The following is a 12,025-nucleotide window of genomic DNA, read 5'->3' on the forward strand; positions in this document are numbered from 1 at the left end:
GCAATTAAAAAAAATCAAAACAAAATCAAAAAATTTTAAAAATACAAATGTGCCGCTCATGTTCAGATAAGCTAAACGTTATATTTGAAATGTGTTTATTTTATGCATTGATACCTTGTCATGTGTCAAAAATATAAATTATTAAACGCAAGTTTTAATTTTTATATAAATGTTTTTACAAAATTTACTCTTATTTCAAAGAAGTCTTACTACCTTACGTTCCATTTACATATACGACAAATCTAACATTAAATCTGCAACAAAGTATTGCTTTGCAAAGTTTTTTGACGACAGTATAAAGGTTGAAGAAGGTTCATTTTTAATATCAAAATTTGATAGGTTTATAACCATACAAAAAAATGGCAACTTGTTACCAAAACCTTCCATTTAAAATGGATATGTATATAATATGTATGTAAAGAAATAAAAAGTAAAAACTATTGTTGTCGCACAAATTTTATTATAAGTAAAAAAATTGATCAGTTTTCATTTCTTAAAATTGTCCATTCTTTTAGTGTTGACAATATTATCTAATGACGTTGTTTTTGTTTAATAATTAAAGCTAAAAGTAATTGTGACTATAGTGCCTAACATAAGTCTATTTAAGAAAATGTAAGGTTAGAATTTTCAAAATGTAAAAATATTCATTTGTCCAAAGTAATGTCAAAATAGTAAATCAGTAATTATCAATCATAATTATTATATTTTATCAGCAATTTAAATCTTAAATTTGCAACATTAGCAGATAAAGTGAATTTTCACAATGTCAAGATTTTATAAAAAATATGTAATGTTTCTTTTTAGTTTATAGGTAAATTACCAAATGAAACGTAAGAAAATTAGAAAACCTTACGAATATGACATTCCTTGTATCTTTAATTTATATATACGTCATACGTTTACATCGAAAAATTACTGTAGTTGAAAAATTTCCTGTAGTTGAACATTTTAATGATATAATTATTTATATAAATACATGTTCTATATTTTTTTATGGTATGTATAATAGTGAATGCGTATCGTCTACGAAAACTGAACGTAATGAAAAAATAAATAAAAATTGTTTAAAAACGAAATATTGCAAAGTTAAAGTATATACATACTTATCTGCATAAAATTATATCTTTTTGCAGGGTTGAGTAAAATGATATTTGTTATGGGTATGAATGTTTTTATCCGGGTATGACTGTATTGTGTATTTATGTACATATTTTAAACTGATATAAACAATATGTATTTGGATTTGGAAGATATTTGATTTTTTTTAATTAGTAATACATATTGCAAGTTAATTTGGAATAAAGTTGTAAAATATACAAAATTTTGTTTATCTTTTCCTATATAATATGTATATGGAAACATAACCATTGAACAATTTTTTAAAAATTTCAAAACTTTTAGTGAAAGTCGCAACGAAAATTTGATAAACAATGGCCAAAGAATCAAATCGTGCTCGACAATGCGAAGAACTGGAAGTTATTAAGGTAATTTCCATACTTTTTTGTCCATATATTTAAAAAAGTTATTTTAGTGTATTTATGGAAACGATGTTGAAGATCTTCGATCTGGAAATTCAGGATGGAAACCGATAGATCTACGAATATTATTATTTCCGTCAAAAGTATCAGACATATCAGAGGCCTTTGTTGAAACAAAACTACGTGTAACATGCTCACACAAATATCCCGAAATGTAAAATTGTGCAATAAAGGTTGATTCGTGTATACCAGAGTTCAGTTCAAATCAATGACAATTCTAATTTTTCCGATTCGAGTATAGTATCAATTCTGTTAAATGAAGTGAACTGAACTAATATATGGGAATCAACCTTAAATTCAAAGAATATTAAAGTAATTATTATTTTTTAGAGCTCCCAAATTAAGTTTGGAAGAGACAAAAGGTATATCCGATTCGCTTATTGAAGATTTAATACAAGAACTAAATTTACAAGCCTCGAAACTCAAAGGAGAAGTAATGATTTTTGAATTGATTCAAACGGTTAAATCTTTCCTTCACAAACATAACAAACCCCCTAAAGGTAGTTTCTATGATGAGATGTTGCAACAAAAATTTAAACGTTATCAAAAACTGAAGGAAGAGGAACAGGAGCAACGAGACCGAGAGAGACAAAATTTATTAGAAGAGGTTGAAAGAAGGAAAGAGTTATTTAAAACTGAAGCTAAACCAACGCGCCTTATAAGCAATGAAATTTCTGCAAATGAATGTCCTGATCATGGTTACAGTGATATGATAAACTTTCCTAAAAGTGGTAAGCAGATAAGGCGTGGATGCTGTTTAGGTCACTCTCAAAATGGATATGTAGCATTCTCAGGAGTAGATATTGATACTGGAAAATTGTTTTATATAACAGAATGGCATATAAAATATTCGCAAATTGAAGCTAAGTGTCAGTTAAATTGTTTTTGGTCTAGTGATTCAAAATGTAATGGACACAATGTAACTGACTTCATAAACTGTGTTGAAAAACATGTGAGAGTTTTATCTCAAATGCATCACAACAATATAGCTGCATATGAACGAGTATTATGCTCCAATCACAAAGAATGTGTTATTATTAATTTAGTTCAAGATTTTGTGTTAGGAAATAATGTGCGTAATATAACTAATTCTATTGGCTGGTGCATTGAAGGGGTTAGAGTTGTTGCAAAGGAGGTTTTAGAGGCCCTTGTATTTCTCCATAATCGTGGAATATCATACAGTTATCTTTGCGATACAACTGTTTTTATAGATAATTTTGGAAAAGTAAGATGTACAGACTTTTCCCTCGTTCCACATTTACTTGAATTAACTACTGGCGAAAGGCAAAAGGACGGCGATTTACCTGCGTTGGGGAGTCTAATAGAAAGTCTGATGCCAGTTCTATCTAGTGATATGAAGGATTTCGTTGATAAGTAATTATTTAAAATTACCTTTAACTTCTCAATATCCAGCCCTTTTCATATGTATACAGGTGCAAATCAGATCGGACGCTGTCAGCTTCCGAATTACTCGAACATCCCTTTTTGAGGAGAACTATGTGTTTGGAGGAACAAAAAGATAACTTATTCAATTTTGAAACATCTAAAAATAATCTATTAAAAACTAACCTGAAGAAAGACATAAACAACTCTTCGCATAATGCTGATCGTTTATTAATACCACTTTACTCCAATTTGACAATAAATATACCGCAATCCAGACTGAGTACTGAATTTGAAATACTTCAATATCTTGAAAAAGGTGCATTTGGAGATGTATTAAAGGTGCAAATTTTTTTAAGCTAATTAACTATTAAAGTTTTTGAAGCTGTCCGAATTATTTTAGGTTCGAAATATTTTGGATAACAGAGAATATGCCATAAAAAGAATACCTCTGTCAGCTAAAAGTAGACAATTATATAGAAAAATGACCAGGGAAGTAGAATTACTGTCTCGTCTTAACCACGAAAATGTTGTAAGATATTTTAATAGCTGGATTGAAAATGCAATGTCTAATGAAGCAGATGATATTGTAAGATTTGTTCAATCAAAGATATGTGAAATGAAATATTGTTTTTTAAATTTAGGACAAAGAGAGCAATGAAGAAATGAAACGCTTATCGCCATATAATCCGGCAGATTCTGAAGAAAGCTCTTCAAGTATATGGAAGGGTTTTTTGCAAAATGTTGACGATTCGGATTCTGACGGCATAGAATTTGTTAACTCTGATGGAGAGGTTGTTGTTTATGATGAATGCGAAGCATCGGAGGATGAAGACAAGCATTACATAAGTTCACCTAAGCCTTTAAATCAAGTAATGTATATTCAGATGGAATTTTGCGAAAAATCTACACTTCGACAAGCTATCGATGATAATCTTTGCGAAAATACTGATAGATTATGGCGATTATTTCGCGAAATACTTGAAGGACTGTCTCACATCCATCAACAAGGCATTATTCATCGTGATTTGAAGCCTGCCAATATTTTTTTAGATTCAAGAGATCAAATAAAAATAGGCGATTTTGGACTTGCAACAACTAGTTTTCTAGCCTTGCAATCAAATGGTAATTCAGTTAGATTTTTGTTGTATATATATAATATATATATATATTTTCAAAACAATAAAAGTTATATTCTTTAAGAGCATGCTAATATTAGTAATGTGAAAGATGACGGAACTAACACCGGTACTGGCACCGTCGGTACAGCTTTATATGTTGCTCCAGAATTGACTGGAAATGCTTCGAAATCAACCTATAATCAAAAAGTGGATATGTATACTCTAGGAATTATATTATTTGAGATGAGTCATCCACCTTTTGAAACAGCCATGGAACGCATAAAAACAATTCTTGATCTAAGAAGCAAAAACATTGTTTTGCCAGAAAAAATTTTAAAAAACCCTCGATATGATCAAAATGTCAAGGTGTAATATTAAGTAGTATAAATTCATAATCATAAATACTAAGTGTTTATATGTAATTAATTTTCTTTATTTTCTAAAACTAAAGATTATTCAATGGTTATTGAAACATGATCCAAGTCAGAGACCAGCAGCGGAAGAACTTTTATTATCAGATTTAATGCCACCTGCACAATTAGAAACTAGCGAACTACAGGAAATTGTAAGACATATATTAGCCAATCCACAATCTAAAGGTTATAAAAATCTAGTTGCAAGATGTTTACAGCAAGAAAGTGATGATGTTTTGGAGTTGACTTACCACCTAGGTTTATTAGCAAGTAATCCAGTATTGGAATTTGTTAAGGTGAATTTTATCAAATTTAAAAAAAAAATTAAAGTTTTTGAAACACAAGTACTTTTAGGAAAAGGTTGTTAATTTATTTAGAAAACATGGTGGCGTAGAAATGAATGCGCCCCTCTTAACACCTCTATCGAAAAATATTTTTTCGAATTCTAATCCTGTTAAATTAATGACTCATTCAGGCAGCGTGGTGGTTTTGCCTAATAATTTACGAGTTCTTTTCGCGCGGCATGTTGCAATGTCTGGAATAAATGTGATGCGAAGATATTCAATAGATCGAACATACAGGGAAAAAAAAGTATTCAATTTCCATCCTAAACAAAGTTATGAATGCGCTTTTGACATAATTACGCCAAATCCTGGGAATTTTTTGGCTGATGCGGAACTAATATCAATGGCATATGAGATAGCTTCAGAAATTCCTCATGTTAAAGAAAAAAACTTGTCAATTCGCATGAATCATACCAACCTACTTAAATCTATCCTTCTATACTGTAACGTTCCGAAACATTTGTATAGTCAATTGTTTGCCAATTATTTGGACTATATTGATGGCCGTTTATCCAAATTTCATTTTACATCTGCTGTAGCTACTATTTTACAAACATCTAAAACAAGTGCTACAACTTTGATTGATCTGCTTTTGATAGAATTCGCAATGGGTGGACCAAGGGGTCACATGGACAACACAGTACTTAAAGCTCTTGTAAAAGGAAAAGGTGAATCAGCAAAATTGGCTAAGAATGCTTTAAGAGAACTAGAGTGTGTGGTTTCCCTAAGTCAAAGTTTAGGTGTGAATTGTCCAATTCATATATGCGCCGGTCTTCCTATAAGTTATGATAGGTAAGAAACGCATAATTTAAATCTGTAGATACATGCAATGTTTTCTGTTTTTTATTATAGAGCCTGTTCCGGGGGAATTGTTTGGCAAATGATTGCTATTTTGAAACTAAACAGAACTCCAAAACCTTCTGTGCTGGCAGTAGGGGAGAGATATGACACAATGTTAACTCAGTTTCAACAACAAGCCCATGGATGGAATGTTAGTATTCCTCATAGAGGAATTAGTGGTGCAGGATTTTCATTTTATTTAGATAAATTAGCAACTTTGATTGGTTCAGAATGGAATGAAAATTTTCGTACAATCGATGTAGTAATATGTGTATCAGGCACTAAACCTCCTTTGAAAGATGTAACTTACATTTTGAAATTGCTATGGTCAGCAGGAATAAGAAGTGGAGTAGTAGAATCTGCAGGTTTTGATGAAGTAGAAGATTTGGCGAAAGATCTTGGTGCTGCACACGTTATATTTTTAGGAGAAAATGGAGTGTTAAAAGTTAGGTCTTGGGATCGTGAACATTTTCAAGAACGCCATGTTACTCGATCTGAACTAGTTGATTACATACAAAAATTACTGGCTCGAGATAATTTTAATGTAGCAGAAGTTGGTATTTTGCACCAGATCACTGATAAGCAAGTTGCCATTAATTCGAATTTATGTCCTGGTACAAAAAATCAAGATTTTATTAGTGGGCTCCCAAATGTGGACGTAACCTTTTTAACTCAAGAAAAAATTACTGCTAATATGAGAAAAAGATTAGAAAACCAGGTATTGTTGATTTTAAGTTAAAATTTTCAAATAAAAAGTTCATATTATTATTCTTATTTCAAGGTGACTCAACACATGCAGAGTACACTTGTTAAATTTAGCAGAAAAGAATATTTTCTGGTTATGATTGTTGATTTGCCATCTATAGTAGTCAATGCAATAGTTGGTGCCATAAATCCTAGGAAATTATCTTTAAAAGAGACTGAAAAAGAAATTAGTTATATAGTGGAAAGGTTTGTAAATTATAAACATCTATTTTATTATATTAAATTGTTGATTAAACGATATATTATTAATTTAGATTTCCTAAACATAAGAGATATATATCAGACATTTTGGATGATGTGATTGATGCTATGTCAGTGGAAAAAAATACACCGATTGTTGCATTGTACAGCACAATAGATTCATATTTTCGCATTATTATTTGATAAAAATTTTATATTATATTCATTTTATTAAAATGTTTTAAACTTAAATTGTTTTATTGAATAACATCTTACTCTACAGTTTTTCTCAATTGGTATAGTTGTAGGAACGGAATGTCACGCAAGAGATGTGAGAAACACAATTAACAAGCATGAACATCTAAAATTATTAGATAGTATAATATTCATTTTAAATATTTTAAAAATTGCAGATTCGGGAAAATATCAATAAATCAATAACTATTTTTATAACACCTCTGTAATACACTGTATAACTTACATGCGTACTGCACATAAAATTCACATTTGCGCGAAACCTTCTTTAGCTATTGTTATGAATAAAATAAATTTGCAAGATCGTTTATATATGTATATATATGTTTAAAATTAAAACGCTTGTTCATGTTTACATTTCATTTCCAACCAATCGAACTATTTGGTTTTTTAGGTGCGTCATCCCAAATAACTCCAGCTGGCTCCGGTGGATACGGTGTTGAATTGGGCGGAGCAGTGGGAATACTGCTCGGGTTAGTTGCTGGAGAATTAGGATAGGGCGTTGGGGGAACAGGTGATGGCGATCTAGGATATGGAGCTGGAATATTGGGATTTAAAGGTCTTTGAGGGTAAGGAGATGGATTTAAATTTGGATTTGTTGGATACAATCCCGTTGGGGGAGATGCTGGACTGTTATTGCCGTTATGAGCTCCATTCTGCTGCTGTATGCGGAATACTGGATATTTTGGCACATAATCAATACTCTTCATAAACTTATCGCTAATATCGTTGTTTTTGAAAACACTCTTTTTATCGGCATCGTCTTCCAAAAGTGGTGGAGCTGAAATTACAATATATTTTAATGAGATTCTTTTTGTATCACTAAACAATTATATATTTACGTATTGCCCTGATGCTAGCTATACCAGGCTGTCCCATTATTACTTCGCTAACTTGTTCACTAAGGCTTGCGTACAACGGTACAGTACCAATAGTAATAGGAAAATTTATTTCAACATTTTGATGAATTCCAGAAAATTTAACAACTACCATAACAGTATATGTTACATGAATAATTGAACAAGTTTCTAAGGTAGATGGAACAGTTGAGGGAATTTCAAGAAAATCATTTAATTCTTTGCTTTCTTGCTTCGGTACGCCGTCAATTCGCTTGTCGCATATTTTGATGTTATTTAATCTTTCTTTTGTTTTAGGAGTTCGACAGCTAAATTTAATTGTTTTCATAAGTTTAATTTTAGATTCAGAAACATCAGTATTTGATTTATTTTCAATATTCATTTTGAAGTTTATTTTTTGACCTGGAGCGTAACCAGAAAATGGAATCGCAACAGTGATTAATATTGGATCATTATTACCACAACAAAGTCCGCATAGGAATGTTTTTTCTTCTTTTTTATCCATTGGCATCTAGTGAAAAATGTATTAATGCAAAATTAAAAACTTGTTTTTCAATAATTAAGTAAGAATACATACTGAATATGCATGATTTAAATTTAGATCCAGTGGAGCCAAAACTGTGAATGGCTGCTTGAATACATTATCGTATCTTAAAGGTCGATCTATTGTTGCTACCACTTCATATCGTACTTGTCCAAGTGAACCATTAATTGATGACGGTACATTTGGCGGAATAAATCCAGCGAAGGTGAATAGATAACGCCCAGCTGGAAGTTCTAGTGAGCCACCACCACTTTGTCCGTAAACATACGTTTGTGTATGCAAATAATGATCTGTTGCTGAAAAGACTTCTTCAGAATCCTCTGTTTTTCCTTCATCATTTGTTCGTTGAACTTTTTCTGTCCATCGGACTTCGGCGGAACCGTTTATTGTTATATGAATAGCTGTTTTTATTAAATATTATTATTATAATATTGTAGAAACAGAAAATATAGGAACAAAATTATATTTAATAATATAAATGTATAAGAAGTACTTTGTATTGAGGTAGATTTGATATTAGGGTTTAGAAGACAAAATGTTATTTTGTCTAACTAACTTTTTATATTGATGTAGCAGAATTCCTAGTTAAATTAGAAACTCGATTAAATTAACGCAATAAATTCTATTAATTATTATACAAAAGAATATTTAATGATACATGCATATGATTTATGTTCTTACAATATGTTAAGACACTTTCAAGAGATAATTTCCGACACCCTATTTAATTTTTTTTTTTATTCTTTTTTATATGTACATAATGTAGTTATATTATAATAACCTTCAAAATCTAAAAGAATAATTTTGAACAGAAAACTTGATGAGTAAGTTATATATGATCAAATTAATTACTTTTTCTTTAAATTATGCGTAAGCTTAATCCTATTCACAATTGTATTATGCGTAAGTTAACTTCATAAAAAAATTATATTAAAAAATTATTTTTATTTTCAATGAAAAATTTATTTATTACAATTTATCATTATTATACTTTTTTTTATATACCTACATTTATACCTACAATTATAGTGTAAATTTAAGTATATTTATACCTACATCTAATGTTCTTTGGCCTTGTAGTTATTATTTCAACGGTTCCGGAAATATTTTGTCCAGCAAAGTAAACTCCACTGGGGTTATTATCGAATAATACATTACAAGTTGTGGACATATTATTAATAAACTTAAAATTTATGTATTTTTAAATAAAAGCTTTAAAAACAATACTAGTAGTTAAAATACAAAAGAATTAAAATACAAAAATAATAACTTAAAGTTTTTTAACCAAAATTAAATGGTTTTATTATTAAAATTTTTTAAATAATCCGAGATTGTTATATTTTGCAGCTTTTCTTTACTAAGTTTAAAAACAAACTGAATAGAAATTTTTCATTTATGGATAAAATAATTTTCGGGATTGAATTTATTTAAGAGCAGTTCAATAGTATATAAAATATCGTAGAATGGGATCATTTTATCTGAATTTTAATGGTCTTACAGATTGAAAAATATTTAGGTAACTAAATTGAAGACTACAGGCAATAATTTTCTGAAAATAAAAAAAATAAAATGAGGAATTTATTGAATTATAAAAATCTAATTATGTCTTTTGAACTTTAATAAGAGTAAAATTAGTAAAATCTAAGTTTAAGTAAAATTTAAGTCTCTAAGCCTTCTATTGAGAACGAAAATGAATGCATGCATACATACGTATATACATAAACATTTAAGATTCCTTTACGTTATAAGTTTTTATAGAAAAGTTTAGAAAATAACAATTTGAACAAATTATTTTTGGGCAAAAGTCTATACGACTGCTAAAAGTTGGATTTATAAGGCACTAAAAAGTATTATTTAGGAATTAAAGCACTTATTATTTAAGTTGTTAGCTAAATTTTTGATATATTTGAAAATTAATTTACTATTTTTTAAAATTCAACTCTTTCATTCATTCTAAAAGTTTCGATTTTTATTTTATACATGCAAATATTAGGTGTTTGCCACTCGAAAATAATAATTTGTTGATCACATTTTTACCATTTCACTGTATACATATTTCTATTTTTTGAATGAGATAAAATGATTTGTGTACATACATATATGCGGCTACATCACAGCTAATATAACAAATCTCTGTGGTTACGAAAATGTGTGTTTGTTTGAAATTACTTGTATATCTTAAGAATTGCCGAATGTGAAGAAACAAAAAAGCTGTAAAATAAGAAACCAAAAAAAATTAAAGAATTTTTAATTAAATCAATCGGTGAAAATATGTTTATATCACTTTATTTTATATATTTTGCTATATATAAGATATGTTTTGTACATATATAATGTAAAACGTCATTATGATATGAAGATCAGATCACGTTATTTATATATATATGTATATAATATATGGATGTATACATATTACTCATTACTATATATGTACACATATACAGATATTCATGATTTCTCATAGCTTAATTAAGTTGATCTAAGCAGTACAGTATATACAAACTAAAGTATGCTACATAATTTTACTCAATTATACTTACCAACTATATGTGTATATGTATATAAAATTTTCATTCAATCTTCAATGGTTTAATGAATTAAACACCATTGTATGAGTATTATATAATAACGCCTATAAAATAGAGAAAAAGTAGTTAAGAAATATATAGATTTTTTCAAAAAAAAAAAAATATATATATATATATTAGAATCGCGGTATATGCAAAAAGTTCTAATAGTTTGTAATATTGAAAGCTTTTAATGTTATTCTTTAAATTATATAATTATCGAAGGCCATAGGTCGAACAAGTACATATTTTTATATAGTATATGTATATATGTATGTATATATATACTTATTATGTATATCAAATTGAATTTTATATTTGATTGTAAAGTAACTTTAAATAAATGTAATGAATTTCCGTAATATATTTTTGCTCATATATTGGCAATAATAAAAATGTTTGGGAACCGCGATATAATTTAAGAGCGGTATCATATCAAAAGTATGACGTAATAAAATTTATTTTAGAAACTATTCTACCTGTAAAAATTATAATGCTGATCTCGGTTTCAAGTTTTACTCAACATACATTCACGCATATATTTACATATATGTGGAATAGGAGCCTATAGTATGTGATAACATATGTATGAGAAAAATACGTTAAGCAGTGGAAAACAAAAAATAATACCTATCTTTTATCCAGTTTTAACGAAATAGCTTTAGTATAAAACAATAGGTAAATTTAAATAGAAAATAGAAAAAAAAATTTTTTTTTGGTTTGGTTGGTTTAAAAAAGATTAATAATAAATTTTTTACATTGTTATATTAAATTTATGAATGCAATTATATAGGACAAAATAACATATTTAGTAGAATTAATAGAATTGAACATGGGTTTTTTCTTGTACAAAGAAGAGCGAGTTTAATTTCAAGGGATAGTAGAAATTTTTATACTATTATCTTCCATATACAAGTTTAAATTTGGAAAATTATCAAACTATCAATCCAATATATTATCGAAAATAAGAATTTATGGGTATAAACAATGGGTAAAACCTCTTTGATACGGATTTTAATTGATTAATGACATAACAATAATAATTTTTTTCAAGTATTTTAAATTAAATGAATTATGATTTGTAAAAATTTTCGCAGTTATGCTAAACGTTTTTATAATTTTTGTTAAACATAAAGAATAAATTCTCATTCTGACACTAAATTTTCATAACAATAGCCTTACTGGTACAGGATATTAACTACATTTATATCCATAAAA

At 28.5% G+C, this 12,025-nt stretch overlaps 2 protein-coding genes across 2 annotated transcripts; one reads left to right on the plus strand and one right to left on the minus strand.

Moving 5' to 3' along the window:
- Positions 1-1,237: 1,237 nt before the first annotated feature.
- On the plus strand, positions 1,238-6,824 carry LOC129607836 (eIF-2-alpha kinase GCN2). The gene is made up of 12 exons (XM_055519033.1): positions 1,238-1,484; positions 1,532-1,692; positions 1,869-2,912; positions 2,972-3,263; positions 3,325-3,510; positions 3,566-4,046; positions 4,125-4,408; positions 4,494-4,751; positions 4,810-5,591; positions 5,652-6,357; positions 6,421-6,590; positions 6,659-6,824. Exons 1-12 carry the CDS (start codon positions 1,431-1,433, stop codon positions 6,786-6,788), a joined length of 4,548 nt encoding a protein of 1,515 aa, XP_055375008.1. The 5' UTR covers positions 1,238-1,430; the 3' UTR covers positions 6,789-6,824.
- A 45-nt stretch (positions 6,825-6,869) lies between these two features.
- On the minus strand, positions 6,870-9,581 carry LOC129608011 (arrestin domain-containing protein 17-like). Its single transcript, XM_055519309.1, has 4 exons — positions 9,297-9,581; positions 8,274-8,641; positions 7,682-8,207; positions 6,870-7,620 (listed from the first exon to the last, which is right to left on the minus strand). The coding sequence occupies exons 1-4, from the start codon at positions 9,409-9,411 to the stop codon at positions 7,199-7,201; spliced, it is 1,431 nt and encodes a 476-aa protein (XP_055375284.1). The 5' UTR covers positions 9,412-9,581; the 3' UTR covers positions 6,870-7,198.
- Positions 9,582-12,025: the final 2,444 nt, after the last annotated feature.

The sequence above is a fragment of the Condylostylus longicornis genome, unplaced genomic scaffold, assembly GCF_029603195.1.
Source record: "Condylostylus longicornis isolate FDR11 unplaced genomic scaffold, ASM2960319v2 ptg000030l, whole genome shotgun sequence".
Taxonomy (NCBI): Eukaryota; Metazoa; Arthropoda; class Insecta; order Diptera; family Dolichopodidae; genus Condylostylus; species Condylostylus longicornis.